Source organism: Homalodisca vitripennis, chromosome 6 (assembly GCF_021130785.1).
Source record: "Homalodisca vitripennis isolate AUS2020 chromosome 6, UT_GWSS_2.1, whole genome shotgun sequence".
NCBI lineage: Eukaryota > Metazoa > Arthropoda > Insecta > Hemiptera > Cicadellidae > Homalodisca > Homalodisca vitripennis.
The window spans coordinates 112,626,893-112,653,523 of record NC_060212.1 but is presented as its reverse complement, the minus strand read 5'-3'; the positions used below and the strand labels follow the sequence as shown (position 1 = coordinate 112,653,523).

Below are 26,631 nucleotides of genomic sequence, written 5' to 3'. Positions count from 1 at the left end.
TGAATGAATTTGTGCAAACGTTTGTTTGTGAGGAGGGTAATCTTTGGTTTAAAATAATGTAATTTTTTAACCAAGTACATGAAAGCCCTTTCACCACACTTCATAGTTTTAACTGAATTAATTAATTTAAATTTATTTTAAAGTCTTGAAGTTGAAATTAAGTTTTACGTGATTAGAATGTAATAAAAGATATTAACACCGTGATAGGTACACTTTTAAATTAGCAGAGGATGTATATTAGTTTCTAAAAACTCCCGAAAATACAATTTCCTTTGGAAGAATAAAAATCAATGTATGCTTTTACCAAGAACGTAGCCAGGAAAAAATGTTGGGGGGTCCAGACAACTGATATTTTCTTGTAGTGGACAGAAAGTAAGGCCCCATTTTGTCCCTTATAAAGTTTCTGACCCATTTCTTTGTTGAGAACGATCCTTCAGGAGTACATGTCAGTAATACAGAATTATTTAAACAATAATAATCATTTATTAAAAAAGTAATTGAAAAAAATTGAAAATTTGGGGGTTATGGACCCCTTGAACTCCCTCGCAGACTACATCCTTGGTTCTTACATGAAGAAACAAACTTGTTCAACAAACCTATTAAATCTTATATTACAGTTGGTGATTTTATGCAGTTGGTAGGAAAATAAATTAAATACATTACATATTTCTATAACATTAATCATCTTTATTTAATATAATATCAGCACTTGATAACTTAGTTAAGATAATCGATCAAATAACATGGAAGACAATTTAATAATACAAATCACTTAGCACGTACACTTGATAAAGCTAAGAATTGACTAGGTACCGTACACTTCAGCTGTTCCGTAGTCGAACCACACATACGGTAACCTCTTACCCAGTCACTAAGGCTTGATATGTACACAATTGCTAGCTGTCATATATTATAACGATGCTATGAATCAAACTACATCTAAAAGTAATTTTTAACACTTTATATTTGAGTCGGCCGAGGAGATGGATTATTCTTATTTGAGGTATTTTGAATTTTCATCTTTCCAAAACATTTGGAGTGGATGAAAATTACTTTTACGAGGAGAATAAAAACTATTGTTTTTGTGCAATTAAATTTTTTTTATTTTTATCAATTGCTTCATTTCTTATCAATATTTGTTTTAGAATCTCGTAATATACAACAGTGTTTAAGAACTAATATTCCTGTGTGAGTGTGTTTGTATATTTGTATATAGGTAAACTGATGTATAATAATGTATTTTATATAAATTATTATAAAAGTTGGTAATATGAGTGCCTATAGCCTACTAATTTATCCAGATCATCTGTATCCTTTTTTGAAATTTTCACAGGGTTCGTAATTTTTTTAAATATATTTTTTAAAACATCAAATTTGAGTTGATCATCTAACACAAGGATTTCTTGTGTAAGGCTACTGCCGTCATAGGCAATTGCTGTGAAGGCAGGAGTTAAATACTGCAGTCCAACACGATCAGTAGTTCTGTTAGGGTACCGCCATCAGGGGCAATTGCTGTAAAGGCAGGAGTTAAATACTGCAGTCCAACACGATCAGTAGTTCTGTTAGGCTACCGCCATCAGGGGTAATTGCTGTAAAGGCAGGAGTTAAATACTGCAGTCCAACACGATCAGTAGTTCTGTTAGGCTACCGCCATCAGGGGCAATTGCTGTAAAGGCAGGAGTTAAATACTGCAGTCCAACACGATCAGTAGTTCTGTTAGGCTACCGCCATCAGGGGCAATTGCTGTAAAGGCAGGAGTTAAATACTGCAGTCCAACACGATCAGTAGTTCTGTTAGGCTACCGCCATCAGGGGCAATTGCTGTGAAGGCAGGAGTTAAATACTGCAGTCCAACACGATCAGTAGTTCTGTTAGGCTACCGCCATCAGGGGCAATTGCTGTGAAGGCAGGAGTTAAATACTGCAGTCCAACACGATCAGTAGTTCTGTTAGGCTACCGCCATCAGGGGCAATTGCTGTAAAGGCAGGAGTTAAATACTGCAGTCCAACACGATCAGTAGTTCTGTTAGGCTACCGCCATCAGGGGCAATTGCTGTAAAGGCAGGAGTTAAATACTGCAGTCCAACACGATCAGTAGTTCTGTTAGGCTACCGCCATCAGGGGCAATTGCTGTGAAAACAGGAGTTGAAGCCTGCAGTTCAACACAATCAGTAAGTTCTGTTAGGCTACGCTATCAGGGGCAATTGCTGTGAACGCAAGAGTTGAAGCCTGCAGTCCAACACTGCTGTGAAGACAGGAGCTTCCAAGGCTTACAGAGGCTGCAGTCCAACACGATCAGTAGTTCTGTTAGGCTACCGCCATCAGGGGCAATTGCTGTGAAGGCAGGAGTTGAAGCCTGCAGTTCAACACAATCAGTAAGTTCTGTTAGGCTACGCTATCAGGGGCAATTGCTGTGAACGCAAGAGTTGAAGCCTGCAGTCCAACACAGCTGTGAAGACAGGAGCTGTTGGCTGCAGTCCAACACACATAGTATGCAATCCACTCAATGCAGAAATTTCACTCATCACCCAATTGCTAATTATACATAAACCACTGCCTCTTACGCTGACCATATTAGACTATAGCATCAAAGAACCTCAGCATTAAACAACAGCTCTTGTACCATAATAATACTTATACGGCTACAACTATAAACAAATTCTTCTCTTTATAAGGCATGTGGGTGTCATATGTTAACCTTGACTAAGTGATCAAAAGCTTGCATCTCTAGATCCTCATGAAATTTTTGAAATTAATTTTTTTCCCTTAGGACAAGAAGTTGAGATACATCCCATTGCACTTATCCCTAAAAGGACCTTCATGCTTGTTTTTAAAGTGATATTACTTATTATTATATACAGAAATGTATATCATTGTACTATAACCATTAATAATTATTCAAAATGTTGGACTATCCAAAATGTATTAAGTTTTACAATTATCCTATATTTGAATTGATATCTATGCCCATTTACATTTTCAATATATGAATCTCATCACATTTAATTTATTTAAGCATTTATTATAATTTTGTTGTTAAAAGGTTTGATGGTTTTCTTACTATAATTAAAATCATCTAAAATTGTGTGTGTGTGTGTGTTTTTTTTTTTTTTTTTTTAATTTTCACACTGTATTTATAAGAACTACAAATTTAAATAGTAATCTAATTTATTTTTATTTGACTATAATGTGCCTAATAAATTCAGTAAAATTTATTGATGTTGTAAAATAGCAGTTGGAAATATTTAAGAATATATTTTCTCCTCGTTCGAGTCATTTTAATTTTGTGTTTACAATATTAACTTTTTACACTTTAAATAACATAAGTGCAATGAAATAAATTCTATGTTCAATATTTTATTTACGTAACTATTTTCTCTCTAATGCTTTTGTAATAATACCATTCATTTACAACGTGGCTCTAACAAAAATATCTTTAACTATGCTAACTTTTATCAAATATAACAGACTAAGTTATACATTGAAAAGAAAGAAATCTACATTTTTTAAATTATGCTTATGGTCTAATGTAGAAATAAAGGTCAGAGATTTTGCCACAAAACAATTAAAGTATAAAATTTGGAGTAGTAATTAATAAAGAATTTCAAACATTGACACATTCACGTAATATAAAAGCTCACTAAACTCATCACTGTACAACATTATTTTAATACCAAACTACTTATTAAAACAACAATAACAACATTACTAAAATTATATTTACATTTAGTTCAGGGCTTAAGCTACTGTTTTTTAAAAATTGTATAGCAACGTATTCTGCGTTTAACGTCAAATGTATTGCTGAGTCACGAAATATGAGTGTAAGCAATACATCCTTGGCAATTAGGAATTTTTTCAGAGAAGGATGACAAGGGTTGCTCTCATTCTTCCTGTAAAAGTCAAAGTGTTCTTATTTGATTACCGAAATTTCAAAGAGAAGAGATGGTGTGATTAGTAAAGCAAACTAAATAAATTATTGCCTTTGCTAACATTCAGCTAATAAATCTGTTAAACAATTAATATTCTTTATTTAATGATTTCAGCCATTATTCTCACAACAGAAACCTTCAAGTTTTTTCATTTTAATGTTTACTGTCTGAGAGCTAGTTTCAAATACAGTACCAATACAATAAACAGGATTTTCATTGCTGGTTTTAATCTATTAATTTCCTACTTTTCTTAAATATAAAATTATTCTAAAAATATATTTGCCTTTCTTTTAAGTTTCTTCAACATATAGTCTACAGATTGTAAACTAAAAATTGTTAAACAGGTGCCAGAGACGTCTTTCAATCATGAAAACATTAATTGGATAACAAAAATTAACTACATAGCTTAAAATAAAACATTTTTGTATTAAAATGTACAAGTATTTGTAATAAGTGGAAGCTCATTAATTCAGATATTTTAACTGCAGGCTAAATTTTGAATATCTAAAAAATTAAATCATACGTAGAATTGAAAAAGAGCTATATTTAAATTGACTATTTTCAAATTCAATGAATTCTGCCAATATTTTGTTTTTTGTTAGTATTGACGATTTTAGCGAAATGATTTACCATTAGTATTGAAGATATGCTTGTTTCTGAGGTACTAAAAATTTCTATTACTACAAATCCTATCATACGATTTTGTTAAGAAGTTGAAACAAAATGTTCAACATTTACATTTTACTAATACATGCTATAAAAAATACTTATTCAGTTTTTACAGTATTTTTCAGTTTTTAAGAAAAGAATATTTATCGTACATTACGAAGAATTCTGAACTAGCCTAAGCCCTGACACTACATATCTTAAAACTAATCCATAATATGATGTGTCGCTTCAAAACAACAATTCTTGTAATACCTTTCATAGTTTCCTATGAAACGTTATAAGTATTCCTAAAAGATACTTAAAATAAAACTAAAATAATAAGAAATAATATCAAACAATAACAAATAAAATTAATCACTATGATTAATACTTAAGCAACAATGTATATCTTAACATTATCATTTTTAAATCATTTGTTCTTTAGTTACGGCAATAGATTTGAAGTCTACTACTTCAAAATTCCTGGCAGTTTCACAAATAGTAAATAAACAGTTACATTAGCTATTTGTTTAATTATCTATCCAAATACATAGGTATATTATTTTATAAGTTGAACAAAGTAAATTTTTTTCCCAATAAATTATTAGAAAAAATATTTAATACAGCAGAAATAAGTTTACATTATGCATACACATTTAACAAATAGGGCAACTCTACTAAATAATATATGTACAGTATATTTAATGATTTTTAAAGTTAAAAAAATACATTCTTTAGTTTTACAATGAATTTCATATTGTTTATATGCATTTAAAGCATTTGTACGAAGTTTTTTATTCAAAATAATATAAATGCACTACCAGGACCAGTACTAATAAAAGCTTCATATTCTCCCCCTTCCCCCAAATAAATCTAGTTATAATTCTGGTATAAACAATCAAAAATGGATCAAAACTTTATTTAAATCAAAGTGATTTAGAATGTTATACAATTTTAAACAGACAAAACGACTTATTGCTAAAATAGGAAATAAATTTAACAGATGTCGTAGTACGAGGAACAGGCGAGAATCGAAAAATCCGTTGACAAAAGAGCACCAAAGACAATACGTTAAGTAATAAGAGGACTGAAAGAGATGAGTTTACTCCATTGTGTCGTACTGGACCTTCTTGATCTTGAAGTAGCGGAAGATGCTGTATCCGGTAACGGTAGCAAGACAGGCGGCTGCCAAGATACTGCCAACTATCAGCGGAGCCGTCTCACTGCGGTAAGTGCTCTGTCCGGGAGCAGGACATCGGTACTCTGTACATTTACAAAACTCAAAATATTGTACAACCTTTTTCAGGTATACCACACCTTAAATTATTACAAGATCATGTACATAAACATGGTATATTAGCTTAGATGAATATCTAATGTTATGTTTCTTTGAATAATTTAAATTTTACAGCTGGTTTCTGATGTCGAAACGATGCAAAAAATTCAATTTGAGGTCCTTTATCTCAGAAATTTTTGGATCTTCAGAAGGATGTGGACTCCAAATTCCAGAATTGAAGTCTGTAACAGCATTAGATTTCAGATGCTGCACCAAGCAGAGGGTGAAATGGAGCTAAACTCAACATTCGCATGGAATCAACCCTTCCCACCATACCTCTATTGATATAATTACTCATCTTAGTATAGATTTCTCATGTTATGAAAAGCATTTGTTATTGAGGTTATTAACTGAAGTGACTTTTACTTCTGTAGCCATATATTATTTGGCTATAAAACACAAACTCCTTTTTAGTTGCAAAACATTGTTGGCAGATGATAAAAAAGGTTTCTTCTTCTCTGATGTGGCGGTGTTGTTTTTGGTTTCTATTGACATGATGGTAATTGTACTGAAGCAGTGAGTAACTCTGAAAGAATGCTTTCATAATTCAAATTTTTTTCAAACCAAAGCCATTGATTTGAATTCTTTTAATGGAAAACACATTTTTAATTTAATTCTTTTGTTCTATTGATTGTGGTTGTACATAAAACAAGTTCTGAAAGGGAACTTTATTCATGTAATATTTATTGCAGTTTATCCTAAATTATTTTATAAAATAATTAATGAAATTTCGTCTGAATTAACAAATTTTTACAGCAGCTTAATATGTAACAAATTTACAGGACTTAATTTGTTGATTTGTATGTAGTTATCTCTACATAACCACATTTCCATCACTGTACATTAATGTAAAAGTAAAAGAAATGGATACAGAATTTCAGCTGTTCACCAGCTATATCCTGTTCATGCTGCAATTTATCATTCAACATTCAACATAATTGTGCTAACATGGACTTAGCTGCATGCCCTCCAGCTGTCCCCATTAGTGTCACTAGGCTGCGTTTTCAAGATGGTATAGGTTTTCTTTTTTAAGAGGAATTTCAGTGACATATTTATGTATATCCTACCTGAAATGTTGAGATATTTTCTTTATTTTACACCCTCAGATTCTTTTTGTTTATTTGTAAGCATTTAAAAATACGTACCCTGCCCAAAAAAAAGGTCTTTGGATATGCCATGGATTATTAGACAAACAGAAAACACAGGCAATCAAGGTAAGGTAAATATCTTAATAAAAAAAATAGTTAAATACCGCAGTAATTATATAAAAATATAAATAAATTGAACGCATAAAATTCCGCAATGTTCAAGTACAAGTGCAATGTAGTCAAGGCTTCCAACTCCACACTGTGCAATGTGCTATTTTGTGACTTTATTTGACTGAATTTAGGGCATGCCTTGACATGTGCTTTCCTTGCGTTGAACACTTGGTAAGCCATGTGATGACGTGTGCACGTAACACACACAAAACGCACAATTATGGACATACCGATTGGGAGTCAACCAGACACGGGTAATCTGTCGCATAGTCTACACAAGTTAGAGGTATATATTTTAGAGTTCACTGGTTGACTTTACCATTCATTAAGAACCAGTTGTAGTGAAACAATCTTATCTTAAACTTCAAATACTTCTATTTTGTGGACATAAAATTATGGAATGTGTCTCATTATAAAGATGTGGTTAGTACACATGTCAAAGGCTTTTAACTTTTCTTTTGGCAAGTGTATAGGTTTTAAATATTTAAACAATAAATTACAAACACCTTGTAAATAAAAGCTATAAAAATATCAAAATAATTATAAAGAGTTTGGATGTGTGGTAATTAATCTTTAAAATGAGATATCTGCCATAAGTTTACAATTTAAAGTAAGGGTTTAAATATTTTTGAAGCTTAACATCGTTCCTATAGGGGTGAAATAGAAATGACCACCACTACAGCAGCTGACTCTAATAAACAATAAACTAATAAACAATATTTAAAGTTATTTTTCATTAAGAAAGTAAAAATATTTTTTTTTATATATATTTGCTGACCGTGTATATATATATATACACACACACATATATATATATATATACATATACAGTAGTATATATATATATATATATATATATATATATATATATATATATATATACACACACACACACACACACACACACATATATATACATATACAGTAGTGTATATATATATATATATATATATATACTGATACCTGATACACTTAATTTTTAATTTTACAAGATTTAAAATAAATTCTGATAGTAAGCTATGAACTTTACATAAGATTTTACATAAAATAGCCCCTAATGCTAAACATGTTTGAACTGGTATAAATACTACACAGACATGTTGTAACTTATTCTTTATTTTTAGAAGTCTTGATTTTAGTTTGCCCTATACATTGTGAGCAGTGCCTTGCAAAGTAAATATTCATATTTAAAAAAATGTTATTCATGGAATTGCTTTTCAATTTGAAGTTAAAAAAATTAAATATTTTTGATATAACATTTGAATGATTCAATTTTATAATAAACTTTCTAATACATTCAAGAAGAATTCAGTATTAATCTGCCATATTAGCTCCTACTACTTGGCAGTATACAATTGATAAAAAAATATAATAGTTTAGTTACAGTTATATAGTAAAAGTGGAAATAATAACCATTTTTGCTAACTTAATTTTACACTCTCTATTACAAAAATCTAACATTTGCCGCTTTAGAGTTATTTGTTTCAAAAGAAAGGGACATACTATTCTGTAATTTCTGCAATTACATAGGAAGTATAATACTTGTATTCAGGAATATAAAAACAGGTAAAATCAGTTCTTTATGAAAATGAGGTTTATAGTTGTTTTATGTATATAAATATTCTGGCTTTAAACATTTGTCTAACTTACATCAGTGTTTAATAATTAATCAAAATATCAAGATCTTGATAAATTGCCTGCAATTTTTTCCTTAAATTTATTGATATCTTAACATAAGTACAGTTTAACTAACGGTAAACACAACTCAATATCTACCTGGTCCAAAATTACTGCTCTTGAAGATAAAAGGTTGGACCTCAAGCTCCCGCAGCAGAACCTCTGCGATCAAGTCACTCTTGGAGGTTGTAAGTCGGATCTTCACTTCACGTAGACACGTGTAAGCCTGACCTACAGGTGTTACAAACAGCAGGGCACTGTGACTCTTCGGAGTAGACAGTGTTAGCTTCTGGTCTGCACAGATCACAAAAAAATATTTCTTGTTGTAAATGGCATTTACAAATGTCAACCTTAGTGTGCTATCTGAACAATGTCTACGTTTGTAAAACGTCTGTTCTAGATTTTATTTCCTTATTTTTTACTTTTCTTCCATAACTGTGAGTATAAGATGAAATAATGAAATAAATGTAGAGATTATGGTGAAAATATCCATTTTAGATTCTGAGTCAAAACATTTGTCACCAAATTCTGTCACCACATATGTGTATCAGTCATCCGGGTGAAATGTACATTTATTGTTAATTTTGAGTAAGAACGTAGCCAGGAAAAAGTTTTTGGTGTCGAGTAAACTAATATTTTCTTTCCCAAAGTGAACAGAAAGTAAAGCCCCATTACTAAAAAAGTAATTTAAACAATTAAAAGTTTGGAAGTGTGTCTGTACTCCTTGGACCCCCTTGCTTGTTACGTCCTTGATTTTGAGGCCTGTCCAGAAAGCAACACATGTTTTGACCCATCAGAGTGGGGACTTAAAGGATAGGGAGTGGGATTTCAAAATTCCTTGTACCTATGTTCACAATGAGGACTGCAGTGATAGTCCTAGTCTTGATGAATTAATAAAAATCATAGTTTAATGGTTAATGGTTAAATTTCCCCCAAATTTTTCACAATTTGGTGCTACAACCGTGTTGAAAAAGTTTGGTTCTTACAAACTTTTGGCTAGATTTGTTTCTTTTTTTTAATTTATAAACCATTTTCAGCTACAATATTAAAGTTATATAAAAAGTTACTATTATAATTGTTGTAAATAAATAATATAAGTATCAATATCATTTATTAAATAAAGACTGTTCAAAAACCAATTTTATTCTTTAGATGATTTTTATCTAACTGTTATTTTGGCTTACTGTTTAGCTTACTGATTTGTGTATTTTATGTGTTTCATTTGTCAAATGTTAATTGTTTCACTTTTACATATTTTTTACTTAAGACAAGAAGCTGAGATACCTCTCATTGTACATAGTCCAAAAAGGACCATTGCACTTGCTTCCGGAATAACACGAGATTCAGGATGGCGAAGGTTCAGGATAGAGGACACCTCCTGAGATCCATGAGGAGGAATGATAGGCACTGTGTCTCTCTCATCTCCTTTGAAGAAGGAAGACTAGGTCCGTTCCAGACTCTCCAGTCAGAGTGGGTAAATATACCATCTAGCAGCTGCCTTTAAAATTAAGGGAGCTTCATCTATTCCAACAGTCGTCCTCAGTAGTAGACTAGCTTATCGATCCACCCTTGTATCCCAATATCTCCACATATGCAGTAAGTGATGAGTAATATATACAGGGTGGTGCAGAGGAAACGCATGTTTTTCAACATTGAATTACTGGGACACAATGGGTTGAAAATAATAAAAACAAGTATTAAATGATAGGTTTTTTAATGCAGTTTTTGAAATTACATACCATATTTAGGTTCGGAAAATAATGTCTTTGAGATGACGTCCTTCTTGCTGGATACAAATATTGATCCTCTTCTGAAAATTACGGACGGCTCTCTCCAACATTTCATTCGGCACGGCTTCAATTTCCTGACGAATGGAATTCTTAAGGTCATCGAGTGTGCGAGGCTTGTTCATGTACACTTTTGATTTCAAATATCCTCACAAAAAGAAGTCACATATCGACAGGTCGGGTGAGCGAGGGGGCCAGTGAACATCATCAAATCTCGAAATCACATGTCCTGGGAACATTTGTCGAACCACTTCCATGGATGCTCTCGCTGTGTGAGCTGTGGCACCATCCTGCTGAAACCAAATGTCTCTCATTTCACTTGACGCCTTTCAAGTTCTGGATGAAGGAAGTTGTTTAACATTTCAACGTAGCGAGCTGATGTCACAGTAACTGCAATTCCTTCCTCTTCAAAAAAATAGGGTCCAACAATACCCAACTTTGAAATGCAGCACCACACTGTTACCTTTAAACTGTGCAGAGGCCTTTGGTATAATTCTTGTGGGTTCTCCGATGCCCAATACCGACAGGTTTGAATATTGACGTAACCGTCAAGATGAAAATGTGCTTCATCACTCATGAAGACTGTAGCATCGGGATCTTCGTAAACATTTCATCCATTATGCGACAAAACTCTCTGCGCTGTAAAAAATCCCCTTCATTAAGCTGCTGGACGATCATTAATTTGTACGGATGGAACTTGAGGTCATCATGTAAGATGCGGTGAAGCGAACGACGTGCATGTCATCTAGTCGATCGTCTAGGACTAGTAACAACTACCGTTCTGACTCGTTCAACATTTTCCGGAGTACGAACTGAACGGGGAAGACCAGGTGGTTTCTTTTTCATCACAGAACCAGTACTTCTAAACGCTGCAACCCATCGGAGTACGGTATTTCTATCAGGTACTGCACCTCGACGTCGAACTCTAAAATATTAATGGAAAAGACGTTGCACTGTGACTACAGAACCATTGTTTCTAAAAAACTGCTCGACAACGAACACACGATGCTGCACGCTCCAATGCTCCATAGCGACTGAAACGGCATTGTATGGGCCATCTGCCAACATTCGTTCAAGGTCAATACCCACTTCCGTCGCCACGTACTAGCGGTTCGAAAAACATGCGTTTCCTCTGCACCACCCTGTTTATATATATTTTTTTAAACGTCCACAACGTGTACCCCATCAGGTACATGATCTTTCATAACTGCCATTGTGTACCAAATTGGGTACATACCTTTCTTGTGTTTCCGTGCCTTTCCTTTTCGTGCTTTCCTACAGCACGTTGTTCATATCCTTATTACTGTTTTATTGTTTGCCTGTCTTGGTATTTTATTAAATATGAGAGTGCTTATTTGTGTCGGGCAAGCAATTGCTTAATTTTTAAGTAAATTAATTTATTAGGTACCCTTTGGAGTATACAGAGAAACATATTAAAATAATGTTTTTGGAAACATTTCTAAGCCTACATACTTTTCTCGATATAATTAGACGTTCAATGTAAAAAAATTGTTACAGTTTTTTGCCATTGTTATTGAAACATTCGACAGCTATAAAATATTCCAGAAATTAGCCGTTGCCTTGAACGTGTTAAATTTTTATTTTGAAACAATTATCCAACTATTGTATGCAGTGTGAGTATGGATACACTCTGTTTAGTTTTTTATGGATAAAGATGGAGGGATGGAACTCGGGACACCTTTCTACGACATAGACATGAGATTTTAGTCACTGTTACATTTCCCCAAAGTGGGATTTTGAGGAGGGCGGCTCTATATTTTTAAATGTAAAGACCCATTAAGTGACACACTATTTGAAAGGTCTTAATAAAAGAAGAACAGTGGAAACTAGAGCTTTCTATCTCAACCCAGTAGAAAAACTCAAAAAGTACAAAGTTTTTAATACTTAGGAATAATCATTTCACACAATACAGAAGAACCAGAAATACACAACAGGCTAAATCTTGCAAACGGATGTCTATACATCTGTAACAGAATAATGTTGTGAAAATCTCTGTGACGCAAAACAAAAATAAGACTATATAATCATTAATAAACCCAGCTTTGCTTTCTGGATTTGAAAGTTGGAAAGTACAAAAGACTAAGGAATAAAAATTTGAGATAAAGTTCTACGGAAAGTATATGGACCAACACATGAACAAGGTGGATGGAGAAGAAAGCATAACAGGAAGATCAGAGATCTTTACTAATGTAGTGATACAGTGAGTGAGATATAAAGTGGAGAAGAATCAGATGGCCTGAACAAAGACTTTGAAGAGGAGAAGAATGTCAACTAAAACAGCTTATACGAAGAAATTCTGAACAAAATTAACCAGGATAGTGATGCTGGAGGAATAAGATGGGTGAGTAAGGTTTGGTTTAGTTACTGAGATTGACTGGTTTTCAGCAAGATGCATTAATTAATAGCCTGACAAAAAATTAACAAAGTGTATCCTATTCAATGAGTCTCACAGAGTTCAGACTCTTGACAAGATTCCCAAGTGATAAAACTTATACCTTCCAGTTCAACCTGCACTGGGTACAGCAAAATCCAACGTGTCATTTACACCTGGGCAATCCCATGGATTTCCAGGAGCAGCACATCACTAACCGCTATTACTGAGATATTGGGGTAAAAGATTTGATCGATAGGTCTAGTTTACTGCGGAGGATTGAGTTGTGCTCCCTTGCTGGTGCTAGATAAATATAGGAGAGAGTACTATCCCATGCACCCTTTGATTGAAAAAGATCTAGCCTTTCCCTTCTTAGAACATAATGCCTGTTATCCCTCCTCGTGGAATATTGACAGGATGCAACTCATCACTAACCTCAACCTTACCCATCCTGAATATTCCAGCAAAACTAAGTGCAATGGGGGGTTTCCTCGGCTTCTAGTCCTAGAAGTGATACAACTAGAAAAACAATTTGGGAAGGGTTGCATCTCTTTGGGACTAGAAATGTCCAGGATTCCTCAATGCTGCAAGAATTTTATTCTGTATCCTGAGGACTATAAATTACTATCATAATGTCGTTATACTAACCAGAGTTTCTTAAGTGTTCCAGTTTTCCACTGGAGGCATCAAAAATAAGTTCAATTTTATCAACAAACCATCTCTCTCCCCCAGGAGTCTGTAACAAAAAAGACAAGAATTGCCATCATACTTCAAGTGAAATCAATATATCTGTAAAATTATAATGTTGTCTGGAAAATTTTATTGATTAGTATTTAACACTGTTTATAGAGAAGAATATGGTAAAAGAACTGAGTTCTCCTTGCATGCTTATATCAAGGTCAATTATCAAGCTTCTTATCAAAATTTCATAGTATTTGGTTGAATAGCATTTTAAAAGTTGCTATTGAATTGTGTACCACTGGCATGGGGAAGCCCTGTGTCTAGTGAATTATTTTGTATGCAATGATAAGAGGCCTGTTGTGCTCGGATTATAATCTTGAAGAGAATATTAAGAAGCATGTTAGTACCAGCCCCCTTTTTTTCTTCAGCCTCTGTAAACAAGCATTGCCACGGTTTCAAGGAAGCCAATTTTTAGTCCTTCATGTGTACACATTCACAGTTGTCTTTATTAAACATTTCTACCTGGTTCTGGTTTTGGGATTGGTAATATTAACCTCTCTTTGGATTTTTTATTGTATACCAATTGAAATATAAGATTGTATTCATTTATTTGGAATTTAAATGCATTGTTTAGATAATATTTACGATGCATTTAAGTGTTTGAATTTGTCAGAAGTACCATTTATTGTAAAAGTTAGATAATACTGTACTTTGGCGTAAAACAAAAACAGTACATTTTTGTAACAAACAAATTTTGTTTCTGGGTTAGAGTGATTAATTTTCCTGCAAGAACTACATTATTTATTTGATTATTTGTTCCCTAGTTTATGCAAATAAAAGTGTTTTAAAGTCATATTAATATCTCTATTAGGTTTAAAGATACAATTCCTTTTTGTGATAAACCATCACAATGTTTTTAAAAACTAGCTGGTCTTTTTGGCATGGAAAATCTTAATCCATGGTCTTAAATGAGATAATTGATTTAACTGTTTATTTTTGGGTGGATATAGCTTTCATCATCAATCAATCAATCAATCATTCTTTATTATCATAATTAATTTGCTTAACCAATAAGTATTTAATCACAAAAGAAAACATATGTTTGTGGAAATTACTTTAGCTAAACTTAATGATAAGCTTTTTATAAGGAGAATAATATTTATCATCATTAAACATTTTTTCATAGCTAAAATTTTGTTAAGACCAAATTAACCCTAAAAGACCAAGAAATGATATACTGTTAGTTTGTCTCTTATCCTTAAAAGACTAACTTACAATATATTGGTAGTTTAAGTTTTAGGTTATAAAAAGTGTATTGTTCACTTTTATTTAGTCATCTTTCAACTCCGAACCTATTAATAGTTTTTGTATTGTTAAATATCTTTGAATTGGGTAATCATTAAAGAGTACGCAGTCGTTTGACGCGACATACTCTTGGCTGTCATGTTTCTTGCACAAATGACATACATTAGTCAGTTGCCTCACATTATGCTAGGTTTATTTGTTATAGTTCATTGTAACTGAATTGTCACGTTTCAAAGTAATTATTATTTGAACAAGGTGATTATTTTGATTTACTATCACTGGTAAATGAATACAAAATTTTCTAATAACAATTTTATTATTGCAAGACCTTTCGGAATCAATGATTACATCATCGGGCACTTCACAAATGAACAAATATTTACATTTTTCTAAACAATAGATATTATAATAACGTATGGTAAAAGATTTCGAAATATTAAAATATTTAAACAGAATTACATTTTAATTTTCTTATAAATTGAGATGAGAGTAGAATTGAATTTTGAATATGTCTGTCTTCAAAGTTTTTTTCTTTATTTGTGTTAATGTAAAATGTTTCCCAAGCATTCAAGTGTATTGTGTAGTAACTTCTTTCAATAATTGTACATTTTTATTAGAAATGGTGTGTCCAGATTCAATACAGAGATTCGCAGTAGCAGATTTTTCATTTCTTCCATATTTTATATTTGCAAAGTGTTCTTTGAATTGTGTCTTGATGTTCCTTTCTGTTTGGCCAATGTACAATTAATCACAGTCATTGCATTTAATTTCGTAAATTCCTCATTTGTTTTCAAATGAGTTTTTGTCCCTGGAATTTCATAATATTTGTGATAATTTGTTTTTTAAGTGACAGATTTGTTTGCATGCTTTTTAAAAGTTTTTTTAACTGATTTGAAATATTACTGTGTGTTGTACAAATGATTCTTCTTTGTTATCTTGAAGAGGAAGTAATGTTGTTCTAGATTTTCTTGCTTTTCTTTTGATTGATTTGTGAAGTATGTTGTCAATAAGTTGTGTGGTGTAACCGTGAAAAATATCAATATCTTTAATGTAGTTTAATTCTTTGTTGTAGATGTTGATAGAGAGTGGTATATTTAAAAGTCTGTAAATCATTTAATTAAAACAAGATCTTTTTTGTTGAGGTGGGTGGCTAGATTCGTTTGCAATAGATCTATTTATATGCGTCAGTTTCTTGTAAATGTCAAATTAAAGTTTTAATAAGATTCTCATTACTAAAACATCTAAAAATAGTATACTATTGTTTGCTCAATATTTTAATGTAAATTTAATGGTAGAGTAAAATGAATTTAGGGTCGAGATAAAGTCTTGTAGGTTTAAAATTTTATTAAATATTGCAAAGACATAATCAAAATATCGTATCCACTTTCTTGAGACATATTTCATTTTAGTTTTAGCCATAGTTTCAAAATAACTCATAAAAATATTTGCAATGAAACATGAAAGAGGATTTCTCATCACTGTACCCTCATTTTGAGTGTAGTATGGTTCTTTAAACTAGAAAGTATTCTGATTCATACGCAGGTTTATCAACGTGTTCAAAAATCAAAATTCAATTCTATTCTCATCTCAATTTATTATAAAATTAAAATGTAATTCTGTTTAAATATTTTATCTGGCTAATCAAATTTCTAAATATTTTACCATATGTTACTTTAATATGGTATTTTAATATACATACTATTTAGAAAAATGTAAATATTTGTTCATTTGTGAAGTGCCTGATGATGGAATCATTGATTCCGAAAGGTCTTGCAATTATAAAATTATTATTGGGAAATTTTGAATTCATTTACCAGTGATAGTAAATTAAACTTTTTTCAATGCTACAATATTCTTCATTCAAGGTGATTACGTCAACCAATGCATTTGTTAACAATTAATATAATTAACTACTCACAATTTCGGATGTTTACTGTTATTATTACTTCCTCTCTTACTTCAGGAATGTTTTGATGAAAATTATTGGCATAACGTGCAATTCCCTAATAACCAACCCATAAATAAATGTAATAATATTTATTGAACTAACGTTTATAAATATTTTTCAAATTTGAAAGTTAAATAAATAGTTTTCCTGCAAAAAGCACTCTATTTTTAATCGTTTTATAGTTTATTAAAATAAAAATATTTTTAACCCTTATAAGGCCGACGGCTACAATAGGTAGCCGTCGTCAAAATATCGTTCGCGGCCGGCGGCTACAATAGGTAGCCGTGATCATAATGGCGTTCGCGGCCGACGGCTACAATAGGTAGCCGTCCATTATTTCCGGTTTACTGGCCAGTAAACTTTCCAAATGCCACAAACCATGATATTTTCTTGTTTGGGGTTAGATGGGCTTCATTAATAAACGCAAACACTGCCGTTTCTTGCATCATTTCTATTATTATACACCTATGCATTTCGATGAAATCGTCTGTCTTACTACAACGGCGTTGTGGTGTATAGGTTATAGTTGTTGTGGTTATATTTTATTGATGCAATTCAGTAATTATGTGCGATGTTATAGGTATTTTAGAGTATTTGCAGTGAACTACTAAGTGTAAATATGAGCAAAAGAACGAGAGTCAAATCACCTACAAGTGAAAACACTTTAGTCAACACTTTATTTGATAGTGGTATCGGTGTTCAGTTTGTTGAGGTGTTTGGGGATTTAGGTGATAGTGATTTAGATGCTTTGTACGATGATAATTCTGAAGATGAATTAGAAAGTGAGTGAACTTTTTAATTACTAACAGTGTTTTAGGTTTATTTTGTATGGATTCTTGTGAGTTGTATGAAGAAAAAAATATATTTTGTGTATAAACTGAAGACAAGACTAGCTTTTCTACAATTTTCACAAATAAGCCGCAGTTGCAGATTTTGAATAATTCGTTCCTACTTCACTTTTATTATTGATAAGCACTTGAAAATTGGCATGTGTGTTTGTAAATAATATGTAGTTTTAGAAAATATGTGTTACTTGGGTGCAAAACAATCCTTTGTATTTTTTTATGAGGTGTTAAAACCAAAAAAAGTAAACTACGCTTACAAATTTTACATATAAACATGTACGTAAAAAATATTTTTTTATTTTATATGACCAACCTTATAGTTTCCTGTCTAAGCCTATAATGTTACAAACAAATTAAAAAAAGAATTATCAGTTTTTACTAAGTAATATGGAAGTTGCAGCTTATTTACTAAAACTATGCAAAAAGGAACAAAAATAGCCTGGCCTTCAAGGTACCTGAGCAATATCAGGAGATGGCCTTTGAGACTAGTGCAACTCAATTGGTCATTGGCCTTAAAAGGGTTAAAATAGTTTTAATATATCTGTTGGTGGACAAGAAATAATTAATAATTATTACAATTTTTATAAACACTGCACTGTCTTTTTGGAAGATTAAAACAATTTTAAAAGGACTGTAGATTGTAATAATTAATTTGCTGTCATATACCCAGTTGCTTTCGTTGTTTCATGTCTTTTTCTGTTCTACAGGGTGCGGCAAAATAACCTCCCTATTTTTAAATGCTAATAAAAACCACAGTTTTTTCCAAAAAACTAATTTATTCATTTTAACTTATTCATGGTTGTTTTTGACATGGGAAGTTTTTTCTACTTTCTTTTAAAAAGAATATCAGATAAGTGGTGGCCGTGGTTATCAATACATTGTTGCAAGCGAATTCTGAAACTGTCGTGGACTCTCTCGAGCATGGCTTGAGGTATGCGCAGAACTTCCTCCCGTATAGCTTGCTTCAGATCTTGCAGGTTTCTGGGGCGATGTTTGAACACCTTGGCCCTTAAGTAACCCCACAGAAAAAGTCACATGGGGTTAAATCGGGTGATCGCGCTGGCCACACAAATGTCCCCTCCCCGAGAAATCAACTGGCCAGGAAACATTTGCTTCAAAATGTTCATTACTATTCGGGCAGTATGTGCTGTGGCACCGTCCTGCTGGAACCACACATTCTCGAAAGCCCTCTGTTGTAGGGCAGGTTCAAAAAATTCTGCTAGCATGTTGGCATACCTGTTTGAGTTCACAGTAACAACATTGCCATCCTCTTCAAAAAAATGAGGGCCAATGATTCCACATCGTGATAACGCGCACCAAACAGTCACACGTTCACTATGAAGAGGTCTCTCATGGATTTCCTTCGGGTTGTTTTCACTCCAATAGCGAAAATTCTGTTTATTCACACTTCCAGACAGATGGAAATGCGCTTCGTCACTGAAAAAAACAACAGCGTCTGGTGGGAGACTTTCCAAGATTATTTGACAAGCTTCCATACGACTCTGCCAATCACGTTAAGACAGCTCTTGGACAGCAACCATCTTGTAAGGATGGAAATGAAGATCCATGTGTAGAATTCGACGAACACTACGGTCGGACATTCAAAGGGCGGCTGCATGTTTGCGAGCTGATCGTTGAGGAGACTGCAAAACTGATTGCCTAACCGCATTAATGTTTTCTGGTGTACGAGGTCTTCCACCTCGTTTTTTCACAACAGAACCAGTTTCTCTGAAGTTTTTCACCCACAGCACAATAGACTTGCGGTCCGGTACTGAATCACGAGGAGGAATTTGAAACCGCGATCGGAATTCGCATTGAGCCATGATAACTGATTCATTGTTACGAATGAACGCTTCGACCGCAAACGCTCTCTGTGCACTCGTCCACACCATGATGGCGACTGACGACTGGTGCCTACGGACGGAGCGTCACTTAAACTTCCCCCTCTCCTGCATCGATTGTGGCTATCACCACCATTCTGAGTACCTCCCTCTACTCACAATAAAGCAATGAAAATAGGGAGATTATTTTGCCGCACCCTGTACTATACAATAATTCCAATTTATTACATTGAAAAACACAACAACCGATGCTGATAACTTTTTATTTTGTGAGGTCTTTTGATAGCAAGGCTATCTTCTTGGCGCATTAAAAGTAAAGTGTGTAAAATTCTTATTCAATTATCGTTGTTTGAACTAAGGATGCTCTGAATTTAAAATATAAGAAGAAATTAAACAGTAAAAATTTTTCAATTCGATTATAATTTTATGAAAAGCAAGAGAGGGTTTTCATGTAAGCGTTAGCTTTCTTTTCTTGCAAGTAAAGGATCCTGCTTTGATTCCTGGCGGAGCGAACATTTTTTCATTAACTCTCTATTATATTGTAAACACACAGTTACAAATTAGCCTCATATGTAAAGAGTGTAAAGGTTTGACAAAGCTTTTCTACTGTAAGAAAACAAAAAAAGAACAAAAAAAAACAGGTCAATAATTCGGTCTACAAACGCTTCAACTAGTTACAGGTAGAGAAGAATTTTGCAATGATGTTAGTTAGCTTCAACAGTGAAACGAATTTAATGGGTATTCCTGAGGCTATATAATGGAATAATGCTCCTTGTGTGTGCCAATAACTGGTATTAAATGCACAAAATCAAGATTACAAAGTACCTAAGTTAAAAATATTTTACTTATTATTCACATTTAGCGAGTTATTATTTCTGATGCCATATGTTTCTGTTCTATTGGATGTATTTTTTTTTATAAGATAAACATCCTGACTATGTAAGATAGTGTCAGTTCTTAAATGGAATATCAGACTTGTAAATGTAACCATAACATTTTATTGCAGCGTCTGTTATCTGATGCAGTCTCAGACTTGACTCCTGGAAGAGATTGACGACGAAGAAGCTCACAACTTAATCTAGAAAACTCGAAGAAAACTTAATCTGCTCCACTGTGATTAGAGTATGTGTCTGTCACATCATAGTGCACTCAATTGTATACCTGATGAGACAATGAGACTATCACTTCACCTATTTATAGGTGTCTCTGATGTCGAAACGATGTAAATGTTTTGTTTTGATCTTCTTTGTCGTCGAATTTCTTTGGATCTCTTCAGATGAACTTGACTCCTGATTCCAGGAGCCAAGTCTGAGACAGCGTCAGATACCAGACGCTGCAACAAAAGGAAGGTGAACTGGAGCTAAACTCAAAATTAAATTGAATCTACTTTTCCTACTATAGCTACGTTATGTATGACCATTACATTTAAGTTCCATCATACCTTTTCAAAATACCATCTGAGGTTAAAGTTTGGCCATTTGAGGTCCAAGCGAGCTGTATCTTCTGAGCAGTCTCCATCTGTCTCCACATTTCCAGGCACATAAATGTCTTTTGTCTGTAATTTACAATATAAAATTATCAAAAGTATAATATACAGTTTCGTTACAGTTCATTCAGTCACAATCCTTCTTTTTTTATACATATTTTATAAGTACAACATAAATATGCAGGAGATATTTATGCTTCATCCTTATATAGAAAATTCAGGAAGTTTTATTATACCTGGAGTCCTATTGGGAAATGTTCCCAGAAAGGATTGTTTAAGATTAGAATAAAGTGGTTAGGGCAAACACAGTAAGTTTAGGTTAAGGACACATGTGTACGTTTGTTATTTTGAGTTACCACATTATAAGATAGTTGCTGTGAAATAAAACCATTTACAGTGGATTTAATGATTAACTATGACACTTATGGTGAACTAAATTAGTCTTTGTTAGAAGAAACTTACTAAGAATAATACATATAACTAAAACAAAATCTTATGATCTGTTTCATAAAATCCATATAATTTTAATATAGTTCCATACATATCTTACACTTTTATGTGTAACTTAACCCTTAAAGCGCTAATTTAAATTACTGTCAAACGCTAAGACATAAAAAAAATATATTTTTTTTAATTTCCCAATGCTAATTTTTGTTTCATATTCCTTGGTATTACCTTTATAACAAAAAATAATAAACATGTAATATTACATATTTTTGAGAATTTTATACGCACGAAAACATTTAAAATTTTAAATAAACTGCATTGCAGGATAATGTACATAGGAACACTATTTGACAGATTACATTACATTTATACAGGTTATTTATAATAAGTAAATTGTAACTGAGGTTTCTGTATAATTAGTACATAAAAATAAATAAGTTCAGTATAAGATTTTGAAATGTAATAATATGAAATTCAACACAAACTTATTTGTACGATAGCCTACAAGGGAAATTAAACAAATATTGTACTTATAAACCTTATTTATTTAGAATAAATAAACTGGACTTGTATGGTGAAACTGGTATAAAATACAAAACAAATAATTTAAAAAAATATTACACATAATATACCAAAAATGCGCTCAAACTACGTTGTTCGTAGTAAAATGATAAAAGTTGGAAAATCAGGCCACGTAAAAACAAACTAAAACACTATTAGAATAACAACGGGCTGATTCAAAACACTTTGTTTAACAATATAATCAACATACGACCAACACACACGTAGTTAAACAGCTGAATGAAACGAACGCGTCTGTAGGCGTATGCCGCGACACAGGCCATACAAAAAAATGGCGGCGATTGCTTTCAACCCAAGTAGATACCGTCACAACGTCCACCAACGGTGACAAAGCGTTTTGTCTAATCCCGACAGTCGAAAGGAACATCGACCTGCTCTCTTACGGAAGTTTTAACAACTAATTCTTCGCCATTTCAAAAGTAAAGCTTTTGCGTTTGTAGACGTTATCCGCGTTTAAAGCATCGGCAGTTCCGCGTCTATAGGCGTTAGCCGCGTTGGAAGGGTTAAACCTTTAAAAAATTAGGTCCATCTATACTTTATCTTCATAAAATATGAAATGATGGGGTCAAGAATTCAGCCAGGAAAAATTTGGGGGAGGGGGACGTAAAGACTGATGTTTTCCCAGAGTAGACATAAAGTAAGGTCCCATTTTGTTCCTTAAAAAGTTCTTAACCCGTGTCTGTATTGAGAACAATCTTTCAGCAGTACATGTCATTAACACTTAATTATTTAAATAAAAATAATCGTTTACTAAAAAAGTTGTTTCAATTGAAAATTGGGGGGGGTCCGGACCCCTTAGATCCCCTTGCTAGCTAAGTCCTTGGTTTGGGTTCCTTAAACTTAAGTTCAAAATATGCCATTGATGCACACAGTTTTGTATTAAGACATCACTTTTCATGATCACGTGTCTTTATTATCATGTTTTGTGCACACTGAATTTCTCAAAAGACTCCACTTGAAATCAATGGCTGAAGTTCATGTTGTTGTATCTAGTGTATTCTTGCTAGAAAAATATTGATGTATACAGGAATGGTATCCCTGTTATCTCCATGATGTCCCCTGCCCTCTATGAAATGAATGAAAAATGCCTTTAGTAAAGAGGTGGAGTAGGGCTATCAAGCCCTCTCTACCACTCAACCTCATATTGTATACAGTAAATTTACAATAATTTAATACAACTGTGGTAAATTATTAACTTATTCTTTAAATAGAAAAAACAAAAATTCTTCTATTCAAAATTGAATTATTTTAAAGTAAAAACCTATATATTTAAATGAAATCAATACTTAAAAATACAAAAGAAAAACTTTATACATATTATGATATATACAAGAAAATTCAAAATGAAGAGCAAGTAGCAAGAAACATTCAATCACTCTAACACACTGACTGAGCACATGAAAAAACAAGCAGCACCATTCGTCACCCCCACAGACCCCCCAGCAGCAAGCCCCCACCCCGAAATAAGCACGGTCCTCAATACATTTGATATCATCGGGGAGAGTGTTCCAAAGGTGACAAGTTTAAACATTAAATATATACATAATAAAAATTGTTGAACGATGAATTGGAATTGATAGTAATGTGGCTCCCCTTCTTGTAGGTAATAATATCAGACATAAAGTTGAAATGATCGGACAGATAAACAGGATATTTGGTTTTGATAATGCCGACGAAGCTCGTTTAAGGTAGTCCAGTCGGCCACCATATAACAGTTCAATAGAAGCAAATGGAGTTTTTGGACCCCTAGGTGAAGAATTTGAAGGTGAACATAAAAATCAAAAAGAGTGACACCATCTACTGACCCATAATATAAGAAGACTCCCCTTACCTGCAACTAGAATTACGGCCATGACTTCTACTTCAATAGATTGTATTTGTACTAATATAGATGACCAGCTAAATCCAAATTCTCGGTTTCTGAAACAGGACTCTCTGACCATACTGCGCAAACACTTACCTTAACTTACATATCAGAAAAACAAGATAACTCTGCCCTCATATATAAGAGAAATTACTCTCAGGACAACTTAAACTCCCTAAAGCGAATCCTTTAACAAGAAGATTGGGATTTACTGTATACAGCAGTGCTGATATTGACATTTCTTATAACAACTTCCAAAGAATAATCAGAGGTACTCTTGAAGAAATATGCCCAAAGAAAAAATCAAGATCAAAAGCAAATCACAAGCCCAAAACTATATTCGATCAGTTAGCAAACCGACTAAAAACAGAGCTACCTAGAAGCATTAAACAAGTTTAGGATTTCAGGGAAACCAGAAGACAAACTTGACATGATTCAAAGAAAGCAAAATTATGACTTACATTTAAGGAAACTTAGACAAAATTCTACTACAGAATACATTGACTCTGCACATAACAAGTCCCCGAGCTCTGTGGGAAGTTATCAATTCAGAAAGGAAAAAATAAGAAGACAACAGATATGGAATTGATGACTATAGATATTAACGGAAAACCAGAAAACCAACCTGATAAACTAGCATCCTACTTCAACACCTTCTTTTCTGAAATAGCAGACAAAACCTTACAAAAACCTCAAAGCTCTAAAAACCTCATATCACCTAAAACTCCTCCTAGTCAACATACTTGTATGTTTCATTTTACCGAAATCACACCTACAACAGTTATAGATGTAATTACATTCCTTGAAACCATCACTATCCTGTGGAATAGATGAAATTCCAGCTAAATTTGTAAAACACTGTGCCCTGGAGCTTGTTGTGCCGCTGACCTACCTAATAAATAAATCTTTAGTACAGGGAAAATTCCCTTCATCCCTAAAACAATCAAGAATCTTTCCTAAGCATAAATCAGGATCCAAGACAGATATTGCCAACTTCAGACCAATATCAAACATCTCAACTTTTGCAAAAATATTTGAAAAAATAGTACTTTCTCAGCTGATGTCTCATCTTAAAAAACCACAGTCTCATTACCAACAATCAGCACGGTTTCCTTGAGGGTAGGTCTACAATCACTGCCTTAACAGATATAACTGAATATATTATTGACCAAGCTAGAAGACTCAAATTATGTATCAGCAATTCTCCTCGACTACTCGAAAGCATTTGACTGCCTTGGACATGAGTTAATACTACAGAAGCTCGAATCTCTTGGAGTGGCACACAGAGAATTGGATTGGTTTAAGACCTATTTAATAGGCCGGACTCAAAGAGTGGAAGTACAGCAAATTCAAAACAACATAAAAAGCTCAGTTACATCAAAGCCACTGCCAGTCAAAAGGGGTGTACCTCAAGGGATCAATTTCTTGGTCCAGTCTTGTTCATCCTTTTAACTAATGACTTTCCTAAATTCATAAATGACAGCACTGAGAACAAATGTGTCATGTATGCTGACGATACTACTGTAATAGTGAAAAATAAACTATCTCAAGACCCTTTCTGATGACAATAAACACAACCCTTAACAAAGCAATTGAATATGCTGACAAAAATGACCTAAAAAATAAATCCTAAAAAGTCCATACAATTAAATTTTAGCCGTAGGACAGAACCTGTACCACATGTACCCAACATAAAATTGGAACAGGAAGCACGACTATTAGGAATGACAATAGACTCTGATCTAGCTTGGACAAGTCACATCAACAAACTTTGTAGCCAGATTGGGACAGGGATATACGTAGTCAGACGTATGCAAATGTTGGGAGGCCTGAACATCGCTAGAACAGCCTACTATGCACTAGTTGAAGCCCACATTCGATATGGTCTAGTCCTATGGGGAGGCACATCTGAAGGAAACCTCAAAAGGGTTTTAGTATTACAAAAAAAGAGCCATACGAATCCTGGCTAATCTACAACCAAGGGAGAGCTGCCGTGAAGCATTTAAAGCTCTCAAAATAACGGACAGTGGTGGCATTATACATTGAAGCTGTTACTCTTCATGTTGACAACCTTGATCTACCTAGATGTGATGCCATCCATAGTACAGTACTCGACAAGCAAGAAACTACTATCTGCCAACCCACCGCACCACATTCTATACAAAAAAAAACCATCTTACATTGGACGTCAACTATTCAACTCCCTACCAAGACAATTCGAAGGTCTTAGAGGAAGGACCCTGAAACACCAGCTTCAACAGTGGCTTGAACAAAATCCTTTTCTACAACTCAAAGGAGTACTTTGAAGCTGCAAGAAGACAAAATACCGATGCTTGACTTGTATTTTATATGTTTTATTCTCTGTACATTTGATTTGACACATATTCTGTTCTTAATGATTCATGAATAAAGTATATCTGTATCTGTATCTGTATCTGTATCTACTTCATGTTGAAGCTAACGTACCCAATCCAACAGGAGACGGTCGTGCTCCGGTGAACCAACACATTAAAGTTCATGGAATTGTACTCAACAATACCTCACAATGGGTTGGCCACCATGTAAAGACAGTTTTGGGATGGATGACCAAGGTTTATCAGTGATCC

The 26,631-nt window shown here is 33.3% G+C and overlaps 1 protein-coding gene across 1 annotated transcript in view; it reads right to left on the bottom strand.

Moving 5' to 3' along the window:
• Window positions 1-664: 664 nt before the first annotated feature.
• The window catches only part of LOC124364737 (lysosome-associated membrane glycoprotein 5), a 42,750-nt gene continuing 16,783 nt past the window's right edge, over window positions 665-26,631 (bottom strand). The window contains exons 5-8 of the mRNA XM_046820440.1: window positions 21,088-21,201; window positions 13,675-13,762; window positions 8,947-9,141; window positions 665-5,838 (exon numbers count right to left, since the gene is read on the bottom strand). Coding sequence (XP_046676396.1) covers window positions 5,678-5,838; window positions 8,947-9,141; window positions 13,675-13,762; window positions 21,088-21,201 — 558 coding nt within the window. The 3' untranslated portion in view covers window positions 665-5,677. The remainder of the gene's footprint in view (window positions 5,839-8,946; window positions 9,142-13,674; window positions 13,763-21,087; window positions 21,202-26,631) is intronic.